A 20562-nucleotide genomic window follows, 5' to 3' on the forward strand; every position below is an offset into this window, starting at 1 on the left:
ACTATGTAGTAAGCTAGTATGCCGTATAGTTTATAAAGATGGCGAGTGTGATGTGCTCTATGTAGTAAGCTAGTATGCTGTCTAGTTAATATAGATTGCGAGTGTGACGTACACTATGTAGTAAGCTAGTATGCTATTTCGCGCGTAGCTAACAATGGCGTCAATGACGTCAGCGCGTGTTTGTAGCTCATCTCGCTCGTGCGAAACTAACAACACAAGAAAGGAAAGAAGTGAGGGTAATGTCACTGAATAAATTTCTGTGTTATTGGCTAACTAGTAGGACAAAATGCTGAACGATTTATCTGTCTAGTTAGTGAAATAGTTACTATTAGCGACCGCTTGTAAAATGAACCAGTTATCTTTCTGAATGAAGGCAGGAAACAGAAACCTTTAATCTGTTATCAAGGTAAATCAAACAGCACTCTCTGACTGCACTGTGTCCAAGGAACATGATAACCATCATCATTTTATGTAGTAAATCCGACTGCTAAACATGCATTTATTCAATAAACAATTTAGACTTGTATCTATTAATCCAGCTGTATCCGACTTTTCTATTTAAGACACTATTTTAATACTATTTTGGTTTTACATTACACCCGGATTTACTTTATTAATTACAGTGAATCACATTTGAATTTCATTTGGAGATTTATACATTTTAAATTAATTAGTTTGACAAGTTTTTTATAATAGACTAGTTTTCACACAAACAAGAAGAAAAAAGTATCTGTAGGATTAATATAAAGACTAATATTCTTCCTGTTTACCTTTTTAAATGGACAAATCCGTAATGATGTACAATCTACATTAATGCCATCAAGTGTTTTAATCGGAGGTTAATCACGGGTTTAGTTAGAAGTTGTTTCACTGCCTGTTTAGTTTTCATCTAGTTATTAAGCTGCCTTTCTGTTATTGGTTTGAGGTTGGAGTTCATGTGGTACGATGATTGATTTATTTTGTGTGAAGAGCACACAAGATATCTAAGCAGTATTCAAGTTTAGACCAGTTTTCTGTGAAATGGATCACAATTGAATAGAAAGATTTATCACATTGTTCTGAAGCAAAATACCATTCGTGACTTCAGGTTCATAGATATATCTCTAGATGTAATGTTTATATAACATTTTGGCTGTAGAACATGTGGATCCTCTGCTTTGGATGATGTATTGCATTAAGAACTGGGGTAATTAAATATGACATGTCTGATCATGCAAGTTTTGGCATTTATTTTACTCCCCCCCCTTAGGATGTGGAGGTACAAGCAGCCTGACTTTGCCCTGCATCTCCTTTGTGAACTGCAGAAACAGCAGCAATGCAGCCTGCACTGTGATACACTTCTGCAGACAGAGGGTGAGAAGGAAGGGAACTGTGACAGAAGAAGGGAAGGAATTAAATACCAGGTTAAGCTTACTTTTAAAACCCAAAGTCTCAAGCAGTCAGCTTTTAACAGGACCTTACAAAAATCAAGGTGTATTACTACTACTAATATTCACTCTGTCTCTGGCTGAAAAATGATTGATTCAATAATTTTTCGATTCAAATGAGTCAATAAAATGATTGAAATAATTTTCAATTGTAACATAACATGACGATTCTTTAAACACATTTCACACCATTTTTCATGATTCTGCTAGTGAGTCAAAATCAACATATGGCCATGTCTAAATCATTTTTTTAAAAACTTATCTTGTAACGTTCTTAATATCTTGAAATCTATTGGTTGTTCCAGACCTTGGATTTTTGACACTAAGCCAATGAAATGTATTAATTTAAGCATAAACTGTAACTTTTAGCATCTGTGCCTATTAAAGTTGGACTATATGCCCCTAATAGCACTCGCGTTTGGAAATTTTGCACTGTTTCCCATTTTGAGAACCCCATGATTGCCCTCTGCGGTGACTTCTGAGCATTCAGTAAGATAGAAAACAAGCTTGTTTTTATGTCTGCCAAATGTCACATGGCCTGGAATAATATTTCTGGAGATATTAAATCCTAAACATGACTTCCCAGATAAGATATTTTTAAATTAGAAAACATTATCTTTTTCAGGGGAGTGAAAAAAAAGTAATGTTACAATTAATCCAAAATACTTTACTGTTTTAGGTCACAGGCAACAAATGTAGCAGCAGCCCTATCAGAATTGACATGGAATGGTCCTTTTGTATTAATGCACCAAGTTTGAAACCAATAAAACCATTACATTTAAGTCACTGTTCTGGACATGGAATACCCTAATCTTAGCCTGTTATGCTTAGACTTCATTGTGTGGTGGAAAAATTGTTCGCAGGGAATATTATTAATAAATAGTAAATAAAATAATTTATTGAACACTGGATTTGATCATACTGTTTTTGTTGCTGTTTGTGAAAAGCTGGTTTTAGGTACTCTGCTTCAAGTTGTGCCTAAGAACATCTTTATACTTAATAAAAGAACTGTAACACGCCCTCTTGTGGCTAACTGCTTTATTACGCTGCAGTTGCCTTTGTCTGTTTACAGAGACAGTAAACTTCATATCCACTGTAGCCATTTCTATTAATGTGTATTTGTTCTCCTTTCTTAGGTGTCTCTATTCCTGCCCATAGCTGTGTGTTGTCTGCCCTCAGCCCAGTTTTTTATAGAGCCTTTGCCAATGCTCCTTCACTTCCAGTGGGCCAGAGTAGACTAGTACAGCTGGAAGCAGTAGGGGCTCATGCCCTGATGAAGCTGGTTGGGTTCATATACTCAGGTGAGATGGGGGGAGAGAGCTTGGATGAACAGCAGGAAGTGATTGACATTGCTTACAGGCTGGGATTCAGTAACTTTATGGAAGGGAAGCAAAAACAGGTGAACTGGCATCAGAATAAAAGTGCAAGTTGGAGGGAGATTGGACTGCAGACAGAAGAGACAGGAGGGAGAAGGAAAGATGCAAGCGTACAGATCCTGTCCAGGAAAAAGAACTTTTCTCATTCAGGCACTCAGATAGACAGCACTGAAGCTCACTTTGCAGACACATCAGAGCCAGAGATGTCTATAGACCTGCCTGATGAATTAACTGATGTACCTAGTGAATATAACAGCATTTCTCCAGATGCTGGTCTTCCCTGGATAGATGAGCTTGTTGCTCACTCTGCGTCGAACAGCAGGTTGGTTAGAGTGCACGCCAAACGTCAGCAAACTCAAAAGCAGAAGAAAAGAGCAAAAATTTCAAAGACGGTAAGTAAATTGACAAAAGATAATCCGAGATAAGAACTAGTTCAATTTTACGACGTTGCGAAGACCCTGTCAGAATTTTTGGCGAAAACAAAAGGAAATAGGAGGAAAGATTCTTTTTTTAACTCTGTGCTTGTACTCCAGGGAGACACACAGATCTCACTGAAGATTAAACTCAAGAGGCAGAGGAGTGGGGCATTGTGGGAGATTGCTAGTGTCCAAGAGGAAAGTGCAGTTGATGGATCAAAAACTTGTGGATCTTCTGATGACCCACCAATGACGCACAGTCTTGCTGAGGTAACAGCTCTTTTTCCAGAGTGGGTCAGATTCAGTAAATAATTTGTCTGTAGTTTACTGTCAAATAACTTCATGTTGATTCTGAAGCACCATAATCCTTTTCACTTGTATGGTCAGAGGTTCTACTCTCTCATATGTTGTATGTCTACTTCTCTTTCTTGACATTTGCTTCTGTCTTGTTTCTCTTGGACTCTATGGTGACGCCGTTCTCACAGACCCATAAGGGCTCTGTAGAAGTCCAGCTGAGCCCCTGCTGTCAGAATCTTGAAACTGTCACGCTCACACCTCCCTCAGAGCTGACCATGCCTCCTCCTGCCACACCCACCAGGCCCCCTTCAGAGCACTTTTGTCACCATACCACTGATCCCGTTCCTCACTCTGCCCCTTTACAAATGAAACCTCCATCATGTTTGTCACAGCCCGAGGAGTCCGATGAACATATTGCAAAGCTGTTAGAGACGGTCACAGTGGGTTTAAACATCTTGCCCTCGGTCACAGTGGAGGGGAACAGCAGCATGCATGCGCAGCTGGATCAAAAATCGGAGAAGTGTGCAGCTGTAGCTAATTCACCAGCTTCATATCTTTGTTTGCTTGGCCATAATCTAGGAGCTATGGGATCTGGAACAACATCAGGCACTTCTGAACAAAGAGAAGCAGGTACAAAAGTTTAATGGTACAGCATGTTTTTAAAATTGTCAACTAAAATCACTCCTGACATTCTGGTAGACCATCTGCATATTTTAATGTCATGAAATCATCACTGATCCAGCTGATTAATAGAACTTTCCAATCAGCTAAGGAAAAAAACACACCTGACACAAGAAAGATGTATTGATAAATATAAATTTAAGATCAGTCGTGTGTAACCGACACATATTTCAAACATACTCCTCAGTGGGACTGTAAGTTTCAGCATGGGTGTTATCAATTTATTAGGAATGCTGCTTTGTATCTGCTCACATGGTAGTGTTTGTGATTCTGCTATGAGTGTATCAGGCACATTGGCATTGCTGGGGGTTTTAAACAGTGCAATGTCAGTGCTGGGTTGAGAAAATATATACAGCCAGCAGTTCCTGAAAATATCTAGCCTCTATTGGTACACCTATTAGGGTCCCAACATGGTACATATGTCTAATAAACTGGCCAGTAAGTGAACACATTGTTAAAAATCCTCAGGAACACTCCTGAGCCGGATACTCTTGAACTCTATGGCTAAATGTTTGTGAACACCTGACCATCACACCCATATGTTCTTGTTGAACATCCCATTCCAGATTTATTCCATTTTTGCTGTTATTATAACCTCCACTCTTCTGGGAAGACTTTTACACTAGTTTTTGGAGCGTGGCTGTGGGGATTTGTGTTCATTCAGCCACAAGAGCATTACTGAGATCAGGCACTAATGTTGGGTGAGGGGGCCTGGGGCATAGTCAGTCTTCCAGTTCATCCCAAAGCTGTTCATTGGGGTTGAGGTCAATGCTCTGTGCAGGCCACTCGAGTTCTTCCACACCAACATCGGCAAACTATGTCTATATGGGCCTTGATTTTTGCACAGGGGCATGTGTGGGTAAGTTCCAGTGAGGGGAAATCTCAATACTACAACATTCAAGACAGTGTGCTACCAACTTTGTGGCAACAGTTTGTAGATGCCCAGCATATTGGTGTGATGGACAGGTAATATAATTAAACATAATTTTGGCCATATAGTGCACATTCATCCAGATGCACAGCCTATTCACACTCATCAGTAACACTATGATATTGATGAGTGTGTCTAATTTTTTTGTCTGGTTAACTTAATATGCATGTCTTAATGTCTTAACTGTGACTATGCTTCCTATTGTAGGGTCTGTGGACCTATCTAATTGCAAAAAATGGGATCTAGAGAATGTTGCCTCAGTAGCAAGTTGCCCAACATCATTTTCCTATACGTCTCCATGTATGACACAAAAGAAAAATATTGATACATCATTTACAAAGCCATGCCCCGAAACAAACATTGTGCCATCTAAACATACTTTTGTTACCGAAGGTCTTGAGCATCAAAATGTAGTTGAGTTGAAGACCGTATATAATCATTTCATTTTGGGGGCGGATACTTCTGCACAGTCAGGGAAGCAGATTGTGAGTGATGCCAGTGAAGATGCCTGTGATCTACCAACTCAAATCCCAAGAAGTAATGCAGCACAAGATGATCCCACACCAGTAGGAAAACAGTGTCCGGACCAGCTTCATGTAACAGATAAGGTGTCAGTCTGGCAATCATTAGATGTTGGTCAAGCCCCCAATTCTGATAATTGGGCTGATTTCAGTGAGATGAGGCTCCCAAGATGTCTTTCACCTCTTATGTCAGACGCAGGCGAAACAACTGGTATTTCTCCACAAGATCCTTTAAGACCACTGGAATTTTCTTCATGCCTTTCTGCATCACATGTCAACCTCCAGCCCGCATTGAGATACATGTCGTCTCCAATTCAACCACAAGCACTTCCTGGCAAAACTAACCAACAGAATCCATCATGTACTTCTCTACATGTAAATGAGATACATTGTTCAGTGGTAGGGAAGAACTCATGCCCTTTAAGATCAAATAGAGATCACAATGGAGAGGCCAGTGAGTGTAAATCAAATGAGAAAAAGACAAAAATGCCAGATTTTGAGAACAAACTGCTTAAGGGGACAGAAGACAGCATACTGAACAGAAAGATGAATGACTCAGTAGTCAGAGGAATATCTACAGCAAGGAACAGTGTTGAAGCTGTTAATGAGCCTTGCAGAAAAAAAGCAAAGATGGCTGGTTACCCAAATGGAGTTGATACACAAACAGTGAATCCCTACATTGTGAAGATAAAGAATATAAGACCTGTTGATAACATGCAAGACATTCGCAGCCCTGTAACCGCTGAGAAAATGGATTGCCTGAAGGCTGCCAAGACAGGGAAACCAGTGTCAGAAGATCTGAAATCTCCAGAGAACCTGGCACTCTGCCAGATAGGTCAGCCTTTCAAGTGTAAAGGTCAAGGGACATGCCAAAAAGATGCTTGGGATACAAAACAATCTGCCTCTTTGGTGGCAAAACATGGATGTGGGAGGCCCCTTCAAAAAAGAACATGCGCTAAAGCCCTAATGGGAAACTTAAGCAAAATAAGTAAACTTAACAGTTCATCTGCAGTCCTTAATGATTCACCGTCTTCCAGCCATCATGACTTACAGTTAACACAAATGAGCAAGGAGCGTGTACCAAAACATGAGAGTGGGAGGGCCACTAAAGTACAGCAACGTCCTTTAAAGGATTTAATCAATGAATGTGAAAAGAGTAAAGTACCAGTAACAGAACTGGAAAATCCCTTCGTAGAGCCTAAAAAAGTCTTTTCAGATGTGAACCTGAACAGAGAAGAAAACAACCAGCCCAAAAGGTATGCTAGCCTCGCTATGAAAACAAGTTTTTGTGATAAGATTTTCCATCAGAGTGTTTTCAGTCTAGACACCACTGTCACTCATCAATTAAGATCGATTTTGCAGAAAACTGATGGAAAAATTAGGACTAGTCTACTTCCAAGTCTCCTCTTTAAGAGGCACAGAGAACCTCCCGAGCCTGATCACATGAGTACCAAGTTAATGACGGACAACAACAAACAGGAAAAGACAAATACAACTGAAGAGATTGCGATAGAGAGAGGTGTACCAGGGACGGATAAACCTGATGAAGTTGTAGACAAGAAAGTGGATTCAAAAAAACAAGTTGAAAGTTCATCCAAAAATGTGAAAGGATGTTTGGTGAATGTAAACTTTGTAAAAGAAGCTAAGATTACTCTGAATACTGGTTTATCCATTCATGAGGCTGTTGATCTGAATGCTGCTTCTCATTTGTGTACAGTTCCACCAGCAAGGGATTTTAACATACATTTTGGGGTGGAAACTAACATGCAGCATGAATCAACTACAACATTACTCCATCGTTTTACACCTGAAAACATGATGGAGAATCCAACAACAGATGAACACGTTATAGAAAGTCTTTCTAATGAGCCAACAGAAGTAACCTTAATCAAGACCAAAGAGCTACATCTTGAAGGGACTGTGAGCACTCAAATTGTTCATCTGGAAAGACAAGAAGGTTGTAACAAGGAGAAAGTAAAGAAGAATGCAATAAAGAAAACAGATCATATAGAAATCAGTAGAATTAATGAATCTGAAGCTGGGATAAGTGATATTGAGGTGGATGTGATGGATAAGAGTGCTCAGCTTGCTACAGGTCATGGAGATGAAGTAGTTGCTACAAGGGCAAACACTGATAATGTTGATGTAGAGGAAAACCAGTTGTCTGTTGAGGTGACTAATGATGCAGAAGCACTTGCTCACGAGGAAGAATTCAGTGGACAGCAGGTTCTAAGGACTGAAGCTGAAGTCATGCCACCAGATGAAGGTAACATTGAGTTTTGTATATTTTACATGTACACTATGTGAAAGTTCAAATTGTGTTTTCCTCATCAGATCTATAATAAGCTGTCTGGGTGTGGCAGGTTGAGAGTTTGTATTACACTATCATGGTATACTGACAGTTTGTAGTCTATGCCATGATAGTTTCTGTTTCTGAACACAGATTTAGCATTATTCAACCTGGAATAATGGTCAGTGTTTTACACCACAGCACTGCTGAATGCTGTTGAATTGTTTACGTTTTCTATGAGAAGATGTTTATTCAGCATTTTTATAAGGATTAGTGCTATGTAACAGTCAGCGGTAATACTGTAACTTAAAATTTTCCTATATGAATGGAGGGTTTTCATACAGGATGTTTTTATTTTATTTATTTATTTTTACTTTTTTAAACACAATAAAGAAAGAAAAGAGAGTCTGGTAAGGAAATGACTGTTTATGTGAGTGAACTAATGTTCAAAACATTTAATGTAACTATAAAATATTGCTTTTAACTATAAAAAATTATACTTGTTAGCAAATTGCTTTTAGTAATTGTTATTTTAAAAAAAATCTTCAAAATGTGCAGTTCTTGGTAAATAATCAGCTTCAGTGTGGTAACAGTAATGGTGCTTCTCGTCAGGCTACATCATACCACCCTGCCATGGATTATTTTCCTGTAACAGCACACTAATCCGTAGATCTCCACTGCTAATGATGGACTCAGTGATAGAACCACAGAGAAACCTGTAGCATGTAGGGTTAACATTACATGCATATACAATATGGATTGCATTTAATAGCATTTACTAACTTATAGCTCTACTTCTGACACAGAAATACTCCTTAAGGTTAAGCTTTACCCAGGATGCTGTATGCATCTTGTAATATAACTGTTTTAATGGAATATAGTGGAATTGCCTCTTGGTGGAATTGGCTCTTAGTGGAATTGCCTCTTGGTTAGTTACAAGAGTTCTTGACTTTCAATTATTTTATGAATACAACCTAGTATCTTCACTGAAATACAGTTAAGTAAAGTTTTGCTAAACAAACACAATGCCTATCAGGTTTGAGGAATGAGACTCTAGTTGGATGTGTGTTTGCTATTTTTAATCTTTAGGGGAAAGCTTTAAATTCTATCTAAGATGAGGACAATAAATTGCTTCCTGTTTTGACAAATCCTTTGTTGGTCACTGCTGGCTCTCGTCCCACAGCATACATGATCTGTTAACAATGCTCTTGCTAATATTTACTTTCATAATTATATTAACAGACTAATGTAAATAAACCTATTCTTCTTATTCTACTGAGAAAAAAGTTTCTGAATAAAAATGAAGACACTTCATTAAGAGAACAGTAGCTAATGGATAGTGTTAATTGTGTAACATAACATATAGTATTAATACATTTTGACACACTGGTCTGGGTTTATTCACTACATTTCTTTATATGCATAGCATTTGGCCTGTTTTTGGCTTTCAGTTACTACCGACCATTTTAACCTTTTCTCGCACACTGGTGTTTTCATGGCGCAGGTGGAATGGAAATCGACTTATCTGACATTTTCAATCAGTATAATCAAATTAATTATTTTATTGCTGCAAATCTGTTCTAAGATTAGTCAGGACGCTGTTGGGTTTCTGTGTGTAGAGTATCATGACTCTGTGTTTAGCTGCTGGTGAGCAGGACGATTGGAAAGGGGAGGGGTGTGAGCGCCCTGTTGGGCAAACTGTTCACATCTCTCAACAATAACACTGGTACAGAAATAAAACTGACAGCACAACTAAAGCTTTTTTTGATAGTAAAAGACTGTATGCAGCGGCCACAATAAAATTATAACATTTAAACTTAGTAGGCTACATAAAAATAAAAAAAAAGAAATACTTATGAAAAACTGCAGATTCTTAAAGCCCTTAGTGTCTACTTTCATCTGAGCCATTAACCACTACTCTGGAGTGTGACAGCACAAATACATTCAATGCTGAACCCAGACACCCCCAAAACAGGTGGAAATTCCATTTTTTGGTCTCCGGTATTGGCTTACAAGATAGTTTAGATTACAAGTTAGTCTTGTACAACTTCTGAACAAGCTTGCAAAATTTCTGTGAATTTCACTTAATTATTTTGAAATCTTTGATTACGTTATCCAAATTAAACATTTTATTGTGGTTGTTGTTTATTAATTTGTTTATTGTTTTTTTTTTAAACAGCTACAGTTGAGATTACTTCAGAAATGATAAATACTGAAGCATCCTCTATTCAATGTGGAGAGGAGTCTGATCTCAGCAGCTCCTCAGTCACTACCTTAGGTACATCAGCAGTGTTTCTGCCTGATGTGAGCACTGAGTCAGCAGAGGACTGCAGCAGTGCTGAAGAGGAGCTTGTTGTGGATGACATATCTGACGCTTCTGTTCAGCCATGCACTGTAGTTGGTACTCAGTGCAACACTATTCAGGAAGATGAGGAAGAAGTAAGAGGGATGGAGGAGGAAGAAGAGGTTGATGTGACTGGAGAGGAATCCAATTGAACTTTTCTTACACTTTGCAAGCATCAAAATCTTTTCCTAAATGTTTTACTCAGTTTACCAAAAAAGTTTAGCACTGGTAAATTTCTGTTTATTTTTTCAGGTATTTTTTGTTATTGTTAAGATTATTTATATTTATTTAAAAGTGTAATTTATGCAGATAGGTGCTGACAAGTGCTTTAGTTGGATTAATTCATTTGTGTGCATTTTTTCCTGCACTAAAAAAAGACCAATAACTGTATTTTTGTTTGTCTCTTGTTTAAGTAATTAAGTAAAGCCTACAGTTTGTGGAAAAGATATTTCTCATATTGAATGAGCAATCATTATTTTAGATTATTAAGGCACAGCAGTGCAGTGGGTCCATGGTCTTGGGTTCAATCCTGAGTTTAGGTTATTGTCTACATGGTGTTTTGCACATTCTCCCTGTGTGTTTGTGGGTTTCCTCTGGGTTCTCAGATTTCCTCCTGCTGTCATTACTTTGTTTGGCTACACTGGTCTAGGTACACCCCTAGCTGTGAATGAGTGTGCTGATGTGTGTGAGTGGTTCCCTGTGAAGGACTGGTGTCCAATCCACTGGGAAAATCTCCTGCCTTGTGCCCAGTGTTATCAGGATAGACTCTGAATCCACGTTGACCGTGACCAGGATAAAGCAGTTTCTAAAGATGAATTTATTGAATATATTATATAAAATGTATTAAAATTACATCAGCCTACTTTACATGGAGACCTTACACTATGGAAGTCACAGGGTGGCACCTGCCTGCCCCTGGGCAGAATTATATCAATGTGTCATATCACTTTCAAAGGAATTCAAACATGGCATCTTACATTTAAAAAAAAAAAAAAAAAAAATTACATTTATGGATATGGAATTTAGCCATTATTACTATTTCATTTGTCATTTTAAGCATGCATATAGTACATATCTTCATGGGTTTTTAGAAGAACAAGAAAAGATCAACTAAAATGCTCATCAATATCAATGATAAAAGCACAAAGTTTTGCCATGTATTATAAATAGGCAGTACCACAATAAATGAACAACAGTCTCTACGCATTTGTTACAAAATGTACAATTATGACACCACATTTGATATACACTATATGGCCAAATGTATGTGGACACCCCTCCTAATTATTGATTTCAGGGGTTTCAGCTACACCCATTGCTAATAGATGCATAAAATCAAGCACATAACCAGGAAATCTTCATAGACAAGCACTGGCAGTAGAATAGGTCTTAATAAAGAACCCAGTGACTTCTGTCATGGGATACCACCTCTGCTACAAGTCAATTTGATCTGCCCCAGTCAACTGAAATTGCTATTATTGTGAAAAGGAAACATTTATAATCAACAACAGCTAGACCATGAAGTGGTATAACATGCATTATACCACTACATATTTAAGGACTACATATTTAATGCCCATGGCCTTGAAATGGGATGTCCAACAGGCTCATATACTGTTTGTGTGATGGTCAGGTGTCCACATACTTTTGACCAAATCGTGTACATACTGTCTTACGAATCATCCTTGTTTGTCAGGGGACATACGAAGAGCTACAGTGAATTAAACTGGCTGTACGGTATTAAAGCTAGTCATGTATTACACATGATGTGTGGAGTATCGCACATGAAAACAACCTGGTTGAACTGCGCATGCGCGCAATTTCACGCATGCGCAGTCCAGCTGGGTAGAGGACGCTGATCAGGCATTGACAATCCACGTGCGTTTGTGCCGCTCTCCTTTGACTGAAGGTTAAACGCTGCTGTCAGTTTACTGCATTTAATTGGAGCCTGGTTGGGGTTTAAACGGGCTGAAAATCCAACATGGACCCCATGAAAGCGCAGCAACTGGCGGCCGAACTCGAGGTGGAAATGATGGCAGACATGTACAACCGGTAACGTTTATATCTGCTAGCATGCTAATGGAAGGTTTGCATAAACGTCCTTCGATTTGTAGCTGTTGTCCCGTTAAAACAAAATCATCTAGTTTATCTCTTAATGCTTTAAGCAGTGCGTGATCGTGTCTCTGTTAAATCGACAAATATCTAAAATGATTCATTGTTGTATGTGGACAGTATTCTGAACATGCTAGCTAGCTAACGCCTGTACTAGAACACATGACATTTATAATTAATTCAAATGCGTCTCACTATACTGTTATAAGCTGTGTATTCTCTATGAAGCCTGTAATGTGCAGAATGCAGAGGTTTTTAGTGTCATTTCTGAAGGCAAGGGCTCCTCAAGCAACCCTGAGACAACTTGAGCAGACTTTTTTTTTTTAGCCATTCATCAATATAACTTGTATAGATTGGGACCTAATGTTGTTTCTACAGAGCCATGGTGTAACACACAACAGCAGCTCGATACACAGTATTATACAAAGTGTGAATATACAGTAAACACACAGGTCTGATATCTCTCTCTTTCTGATTTAGTTTTCTAGTGCAGAGGTTCTCAACCTTTTGTAACTAAAGCCCCCCTCAAGCCTCCCCTGTCTCATATATATATATATATATATATATATATATATATATATATATATATATATAGTGTATATATGTATGTTTTTGATGGATGTTTTTGTACTTTTTAAAAAAAAATACTTTTCATAACATGATTTTTATACAACTATATAACGGACAGGAATGATCAAAAATGTTTCTGAACCCTATAACTACTTTGAATAAGAGAACTAGGCTGTAATAACGTGGACTATTTTATGTAAAACATGTTGTACTCCATTTGTCTTGCGTTCTAAAAACATTCGCAAATGAATGGTGTAAACTGGGACGAAGGGCATCTCGCTATTCATGACATTGTTAAATCTCCGGCTCTCAGCCCCTCACTGAACAGAGCAGACCCAGAGAGAGGTGTGAGTGCAGTGGGAAAGCAAGACCTCGCGCTTGCAGGACAGTACTGGCCACATTTAGAAAGTTGTAAGGTTTGTCCAAAAAGTTTAGTTTTTTTTTTTTTTTTGGTGCTAAAGGGGTCTGAAAAGTTGCTAAGTTGGTAACACTGGTCTGCACTGACGGCTAGATAAAAGGCAGGCTAAGCTCCGCCTGTCCCCAGCAAAAAGAAAATACAGAGGGAGAGGGAACGCGGGGTTTTTCATTTATGCACATTCTATTTGGAAAGCAATAAAATACAGCGAGTACCCAAATGATGCCCTGGTTGAGAACCACTGGTCTAGTGCTTGTATACGACATTGTTACAGTCTGTAGCACAAAAGTCCCACCAGTATTGCTATAAAGCAGTGTTTAAGTTTATTTCAGGAGACAGACCCCCATTTACACTGTATTCCTACATCAGGAGTGTTGTACTCCAGTCCTGGAAGGCCACAGTGCTCACAAGCACTTTAAAATTCTGCTTCATTTAACACTTGTGCATCCTTATGGACATTTTTTTTCTTTTTCATTAAAAATAATAATAATAATAATAATAATAATTTTGTCTGTGTTGATGCAAACAGCATAAATTTTGCAAATGGTGTGTTTTTATTGGAATTTTAATGTTTCACCCTCATTTGCTTTCATAAATCTATTTTAAACTAGATACATATAATAGTTACACTCAGGACATTAAGGACAAAAATTGAAATTGAAAACCATTCAAACTGCATTATTTAATCCCCATGATGTTTAAGTATAAAATCATGCATTCTGTGTTAAGCTTTTATTTTGTTGACAAGGTTTCAAAACATTGGATTTATAAAAAAAAAAAAAATTCTGAAATGTGTAGTATTTCCACAGGTTTGGTCTATAGGGAAAATACATGCTTTTCCTTTCTTCTGATTGTGCTGTATTATAGAGCGCTGCAGACCAACTGAATAAATGATGCAGTTATAATTGTGTGGGTGTTTTGTATGGATATCAGGGTTGTGGTTTATATGTGTGTGCTGAGAATTTAGTGTGTGTGAACAGTTTGAAAGAATGAAATTATATTGTACTGGAAATCACAAATCCCACCCCATGTACATGAGTCAAAGAAGGCTACTGAATTTTGAAGATGTTTGCATTATGTAAAGAAACCAGTGTTTAAAGGGTTAAAATTCTGAAAATGTTTGGTAATTACGATCAGAACTGATACTTTTTTTTTTTTTTAAACCAGTGTCATTGAAAGTGGAAAAAAATATTAATATGTTTTTAGACATGGACATTTTTGTCCACTAGGGACCTGTGTGTGTGTGTGTGTGTGTGTGTGTGTGTGTGTGTGTGTGTGTGTGTGTGTGTGTGTAACTTTTTTTAATTGACACAAAGGGTTAACACTTCTGAACATTTAACCTTATTTCATTCACCAGCTACAACCACTGGCCATAAAGATGGACTCCCCACCGTTTGTGGGTGCTTTTTTTTCATAGCAAATAAACAATAGTACTTGGTCCCAGCATTATCTCCTTGGCCAATGCAGATTTGTGATTCATCACTGAATATCACTTTCATTCAGTCATCCACACTCCATGATTGATTCTCTTTAGCCTAGTGTAACCTTGTTTTCTTCTGTGTAGGTGTTAGTGCTGGTTTTCATTTGGATTTTTCTATATGTAAATTCAATTTCATTCAGTGAATTTCTTACAGTTCTGTCACAACCATTGGCTATGTATCCATCCAAGTTTTTTATGCGATATCCCAAAATTCACCTAAAAATACTTTGATGGAAACACCAGATGCGAATAAAATCTCCAGAATACTCATCAGAAACTTATGCACTCAATTGAGACAATGTTTTTACTCGATAAGAAGATATGCGCATAAGTTATGATGGAAACACATTTACCGAATAAATTCCTCAACGCGCATCACAAATGTCATTTTTTTTCACACAGTCACATGTGATCGAATAATTGGCTCAAAAAAGTAAAAATGTTGGTGAGCAAGATGCATCAGTTTCCCATTTTAGGAAAAGTGACTGTTCTCTTGAACACATGGGATGAAAACGGTGCGTTATTCGCTAATGTTTTATACGATATTCCAATTTTTCTCAAATTAAATTTGCAACTTGGATGGAAACATAGCTAGTGCCTCCTGTTTCTGTCTCTTTGTTTTTCATTTGTTTTGTTGTGCTTTATCTATTTTCAAGGCATATCGCTTTGATTTTTCTATCCTGACTCTTTGACATCTTGGTCTACCTGTATGTAGACCTTCTTTTATAACCTTCCCATTTTGTTTATACTTGCACCAAATTTTAGACACAGCTGACAGGGAACAACCAACATCTTTTGCCACACTCCGTGTTGGATTTCCTTCTTGAAGGAGTTTTATAATCCTTTCTATTGTTTCAGTTGACAACTCTCTTGGTTTGGTGCCATGTTTCCTTTCAATTAGCCAAGTCCAACAGCTTGTTAAGGTCTGTAAGCACTCTCTCTTTTGACTGCAGACTAATTTGCATTTTTAGACTTGTGTGGGTATTTGTTATAGACATACTTCTGATACGAACACAAATTACAAGGTGATTCCATCATTTTTTCCTCTAATTGATCGGGGGGGGGGTCATTAATAAAAATCATTTAATTTATTTGAGGTATGTTTCATGAAACCAGAATGTTCAGCTATTAAACCCAAACATGTTTTGTCACTTCTGTTTTTGTTTTTTTTGTTGCAATGTAAAAAGTCTGGGTGAACATCCTGCATGTGTGGTGATTCCATAATTTTTGCCAGGGGTTGTAATGACTGAGACAGTCATAGTGTAAATTTGGTGTTATAAGCAGACAGCCTTATTAAGAGCAACGTGCAGAAGTGCTTTGCAGTATTGATCAGAAACCTATCCTCATGCTAGTTCACCAGATCAGGGACTAAAAGTACCATCAGTCTAAAAAGCCTGTTGGGAAGGTTCGTATAATATGAAAACAAGCCAAGGATTATTTTATTTAAAAAAAAAAAAAAAAAAAGGTAATAGATTAACAAACTGCTAACTCAAATGCTTGGTGAAGAATTCATTCATCTACAGTTTTATCTTGGTCAGGGTTGTGATACGGTCTTACTCTGCAGTGGAACAGTTGTCCAGATCATGCAATTTTTAGACACACGGAAAATGCAAATGGACTTTGCATTTCCATTTGAAATTTGGCAAACACTGTACGTTCATGTAAATGAAAATGCAAATGGTAATACACGTTTTGTGTTTTAATTTGAATTTAAGTGCCCACAAATAGGAAATGCAAATGAAAATACAGTTTGCAATTGCTTTTGAATATTGTCCGCAAAATACTTCCATATACATCAATAAATTACCAAACAACACAATTTTCTGTGAGAATTGTAGGAATCCATTGTTACACAGAAACAAACAGCTGATTTTTTTTTCTTTCCCTTTTCTTCAGTTTTTCACAGGATCTACAAATGTGTACATGCTGTTCTGATGACAAATAATTTACTACATATTGTGTATCATGAAAATGTTCTCTATTATTGTGGTGTTATTTGTGTGATGCATTACTCAGCCATAATGTGGAAACTCCTAATTTCTTAAGTTCATTGCTGGTGACATTTTCTGATCAGGTAAATGATGGAGATAGATGGTCAAAATAAATTTGTTTAATAATAAAATAGCCTTTATTGTCACATGTCCTACAAGTACATTAGCGAAATTCTTTTCAAATTTCTAGCTTTTTCGGAAGCTCAGGTCAGAGCACAAGGTCTTGATATGATGTTTTTGGAGTAAAGAGGGTTGTGGGACGTTATTTTTCTGGTTGCGTGGATACCACTGTTTACACAGTAATTACATCATAATTCTTGTCATCCTAGGTAAACATTTACTTTGCTCTGCAGATAAGGTGCCTTTGAGAGATCAGATGATGGCAGGGTTGTAATGTGATGACACTCTATTGGGGTTTTTTATTTAAATGAGTAAAAATGGCTTTCAGTTAAGTACTTTTGACATAAAGCACTTAAAAGCAGGTTTTGACAATTTGTTCTGTCTCCAGGAAATGACGGTGCGAGTGTTAGCATTAGAGTTAATTTATAATCTCAGAAAGTGGGATGTTCGTAGGTTTTATCACGAGAATGTGTGCTTAAATGTCTAAAATATTTCCTTCCTCCTGCAGAATGACCAACGCATGTCACAGGAAGTGTGTTCCTCCTCACTATAAGGAAGCAGAATTGTCGAAAGGTGAAGCAGTGTGTCTGGATCGCTGCGTGGCCAAGTACCTTGATTTGCACGAGAGGCTGGGTCGTAAACTCACTGAGCTCTCTGTACAGGACGAGGAGATGATGAGGAACGCAACCACCGGCACTGGGTAGACCTACCAGGACTCTCAAAGAGCGACAAAGTGCGGCCTGGGGTGGACTGGAGAGGGGACAGGAAACGCACTAACATATTCCAGACGTCCAAATGAAGTGGATGTGGAGTATAGTAATGTGTGTGAGAAGACACCTCACCAGTCTTCAGTTAAATCTCGCTCTCCCTCTCTCCATAGTTTGAAGTTGGGGTTGGAATAATGGTGACCCAGATATGATTTGCCCACAGGTTGCTTGTCAAAATTGCAGAATCCTTGTTGGAATTGTTAATCAGTTACTGTGACATGATTGACTTACTCATCACTTAGTGTTTTGTCTAAAAGCCCAAATGTATGTGGACCAGGTTGTGCATGATGGACATTACATTTGTTTGGGTTCTCCATTGGTTTTAATCTGTGGGGCTTTTTTTTTGTCTTTTTATATTTTTGTTCAAATAATTCATACCGACACTGTACAAAACCTGTGCAAGTGTGTTATTGATCATGTTGGAAGACTCACATTTGCTGCATAGTATAATTAAATCTCTTATAATATACCCTTTCTTGTTTATTACAATTATTTTAAAAATGTAAAAAAAAAAAAAAAAAAAGGAGCTGTGGAGAAAATCGTTTGAAGGGCTTTAATTAAATTTTCAGCTAATTAACTCAAAACTCCTGCAAATGTTTCCTGAGCCTTTAATCTCTGTCTGGTTCAGTACACATAACCACAATCATGGGGAAGATGAAAAGTAAATTTTGCATTTCATTTGGAAATCAAGGTCCCAGAGTCTGGAGGAAGAGAGGAGAGACACAGAATCCAAGTTGCTTGAAGTCCAGTGTGAAGTTTCCACAGTCGGTGATGATTTTGGTTGTCATGTCATCTGCTGGTGTTGGTCCACTGTGTTTTCTCAAGTCGAGAGTCAATGCAGCGTCTACCAGGAGATTTTAGAGCACTTCATGCTTCCAGGCTGATTTCCTTTCCCAGCAGGACTTGGCACCTTCCCACAGTGCCAAAACTACTAGTAACTGGTTTGCTGACCATGGTATTACCGTGCTTGATTGGCCACCCAACTCGCCTGACCTGAACCCCATAGAGAATCTGAGAGACACCAGACCCAACAATACAGATGAGCTGAAGGCCTGTCAAAGCAACCTGGGCTTCCAGAACACCTCAGCAGTGCCAAAGGCTGCTTGCCTCCATGCCACGCCGCATTAATGCAGTAATTTGGGCGAAAGGACTAAAGCCCTGACTAAGTGCATAAATTAACATACTTTTCAGATGGTCGACATTTCTGTATTATGAATTCTTTATTCTAATATTTTGAGATACTGGATCTTTGATTTCCATGAGTTGTAAGCTGTAATCATCAAGATTCAAACAGAAAAAGGTTTGAAATATTTCACTTTGTGTAATAAATCTAGAATATATGAAAGTTCCACTTTTTAAATTAAATTATGGACAAAAATGAACTTTTCCATGAGATGCACCTGTAGATTTGATATTGAGGCTCTAAATCCTTGCCTTTTAGTATACACCGATCAGCCATAACATTAAAACCACCTGCTGGATATTGTGTAGGTCTTCCTTTTTCTGCCAAAACAGCTCTGACAGCTCGACCCACGTGTGCTGTGGTATCTGGCACCAAGACGTTAGCCGCAGATCCTTTAAGTCCTGTAAGTTGTGAGGTGGGGCCTTCATGGATCAGACTTGTTTGTTCAGCACATCCCACAGATGCTCGATCGGATTGAGATCTGGGGAATTTGGAGGCCAGGACAACACTTTGAACTCTGTCATGTTCCTCAAACCATTCCTGAACATTTTTGCTGTGTGGCAGGGTGCATTATCCTGCTGAATTGCATTACATTTCATGTTCTCTTTTTATGATTATTAAACAGAAAGTCTGGAAAGTTTAAATAATTGAGTAAAAATAAAAGGTTTTTTTTTTTTTTTTTTTTTTTTTTAAACAAAGATTTGTGCATGTCAGAAAAGATGGAATGATAGATTGCATTAATGCCCTGTAATAAACCATTACTTAAATTATTAGTCTTAGGATTCTGCCGTTCATCATCTGTTGAGCAAAAGCACAAATCCTATCAATACTGTAGCAATAAACAGATCATACTGAGACTTCAACAGCTCATGTTATTAAAGACACCCTGAGGGGTGTTGAGGCACCAGGAGCACAATTTTGTCTACAATGTAAGCAAGCATGTTTTGTTTCAAATTCCATAAATTCCCCCAAAAAGGCAACAAAATACCTTTTATATTTCCTTTTGCCTTTTAGTTTATTGTTCATTTCAGAGCTATAAGGTTAATATAACAAGTCATTTTGTTAAAGTGATTGAACTGTATGTGCACTAATTAGCACTGTGAGAGAACTACATGCTGAAATCAGCTCAGATAGACTTGTCTGAGCCTATTTCTGACACTGTGTGACATAAGGTTAGCAAAAGAAACTAAGAGAGCTGCTGAAAAAAAATCTTGAAACATAGTTGTAACAATTTGTGATTTTAAACTTGTAATTATGTACTTATACTGTTAAAATGTGCAGACTGTCTTTAAGTGTAATCTCTTATTATTAAGTGCATCCCTCCTGACCAAAAATCTTCCCACAGGATATCATTTTTGGCATGTGAGTGATCTTGGCAGTATATTTACATGATGATTGGTGCCAAGGAAACTGACAAGCAAAACTGGATACCAGTCTTGGCTGATGAGCTATATTTGCACCAATTTGAAAATCTATGCAATTCATTTTCTTCTCCAGTCCCCCAAGTTGTGCTTCTCAGTTAACTGATTCAGCGATCTTATTTTCAATATGATGCAAGAGCTCTGAGCATTGCCTAATTCTCACAGCCCCAACCACTCTGCAAGCTTTTGCTGCTAAGTTACGTGAAACAACATGCCTTAA

The 20562-nt window shown here is 37.8% G+C and overlaps 4 protein-coding genes across 4 annotated transcripts; all 4 read left to right on the plus strand.

The window, feature by feature from the left end:
* Positions 1-715: 715 nt before the first annotated feature.
* Positions 716-3531, plus strand: LOC128605976 (uncharacterized). Its single transcript, XM_053621903.1, has 3 exons — positions 716-1353; positions 2564-3195; positions 3337-3531. Exons 1-3 carry the CDS (start codon positions 1197-1199, stop codon positions 3529-3531), a joined length of 984 nt encoding a protein of 327 aa, XP_053477878.1. The 5' UTR covers positions 716-1196.
* Positions 3532-3623: 92 nt separating this feature from the next.
* On the plus strand, positions 3624-7088 carry LOC128605728 (uncharacterized). The gene is made up of 3 exons (XM_053621441.1): positions 3624-4146; positions 5336-6981; positions 7065-7088. The coding sequence occupies exons 1-3, from the start codon at positions 3624-3626 to the stop codon at positions 7086-7088; spliced, it is 2193 nt and encodes a 730-aa protein (XP_053477416.1).
* Positions 6987-11261, plus strand: LOC128605974 (uncharacterized). The gene is made up of 2 exons (XM_053621901.1): positions 6987-7915; positions 10119-11261. The coding sequence occupies exons 1-2, from the start codon at positions 7093-7095 to the stop codon at positions 10433-10435; spliced, it is 1140 nt and encodes a 379-aa protein (XP_053477876.1). The 5' UTR covers positions 6987-7092; the 3' UTR covers positions 10436-11261.
* Positions 11262-12003: 742 nt separating this feature from the next.
* timm10 (translocase of inner mitochondrial membrane 10 homolog (yeast)) lies at positions 12004-19778 on the plus strand. Its single transcript, XM_053621923.1, has 2 exons — positions 12004-12335; positions 17480-19778. The coding sequence occupies exons 1-2, from the start codon at positions 12265-12267 to the stop codon at positions 17673-17675; spliced, it is 267 nt and encodes an 88-aa protein (XP_053477898.1). The 5' UTR covers positions 12004-12264; the 3' UTR covers positions 17676-19778.
* The last annotated feature ends 784 nt before the right edge of the window (positions 19779-20562 follow it).

Source organism: Ictalurus furcatus, chromosome 3 (genome assembly GCF_023375685.1).
Source record: "Ictalurus furcatus strain D&B chromosome 3, Billie_1.0, whole genome shotgun sequence".
Lineage (NCBI taxonomy): Eukaryota > Metazoa > Chordata > Actinopteri > Siluriformes > Ictaluridae > Ictalurus > Ictalurus furcatus.

Coding starts and splice junctions, on each gene's coding strand:
- LOC128605976 (XM_053621903.1), top strand. CDS start 1,197: ATGACATGTCTGATCATGCAAGTTTTGGCATTTATTTTACTCCCCCCC. Junction 1,354..2,563: donor TACACTTCTGCAGACAGAGG/GTGAGAAGGAAG, acceptor CTCCTTTCTTAG/GTGTCTCTATTCCTGCCCAT. Junction 3,196..3,336: donor GAGCAAAAATTTCAAAGACG/GTAAGTAAATTG, acceptor CTTGTACTCCAG/GGAGACACACAGATCTCACT.
- LOC128605728 (XM_053621441.1), top strand. CDS start 3,624: ATGTTGTATGTCTACTTCTCTTTCTTGACATTTGCTTCTGTCTTGTTT. Junction 4,147..5,335: donor TTCTGAACAAAGAGAAGCAG/GTACAAAAGTTT, acceptor TTCCTATTGTAG/GGTCTGTGGACCTATCTAAT. Junction 6,982..7,064: donor TTTTCAGTCTAGACACCACT/GTCACTCATCAA, acceptor CCTCTTTAAGAG/GCACAGAGAACCTCCCGAGC.
- LOC128605974 (XM_053621901.1), top strand. CDS start 7,093: ATGAGTACCAAGTTAATGACGGACAACAACAAACAGGAAAAGACAAAT. Junction 7,916..10,118: donor AGTCATGCCACCAGATGAAG/GTAACATTGAGT, acceptor TTTTTTAAACAG/CTACAGTTGAGATTACTTCA.
- timm10 (XM_053621923.1), top strand. CDS start 12,265: ATGGACCCCATGAAAGCGCAGCAACTGGCGGCCGAACTCGAGGTGGAA. Junction 12,336..17,479: donor ATGGCAGACATGTACAACCG/GTAACGTTTATA, acceptor TTCCTCCTGCAG/AATGACCAACGCATGTCACA.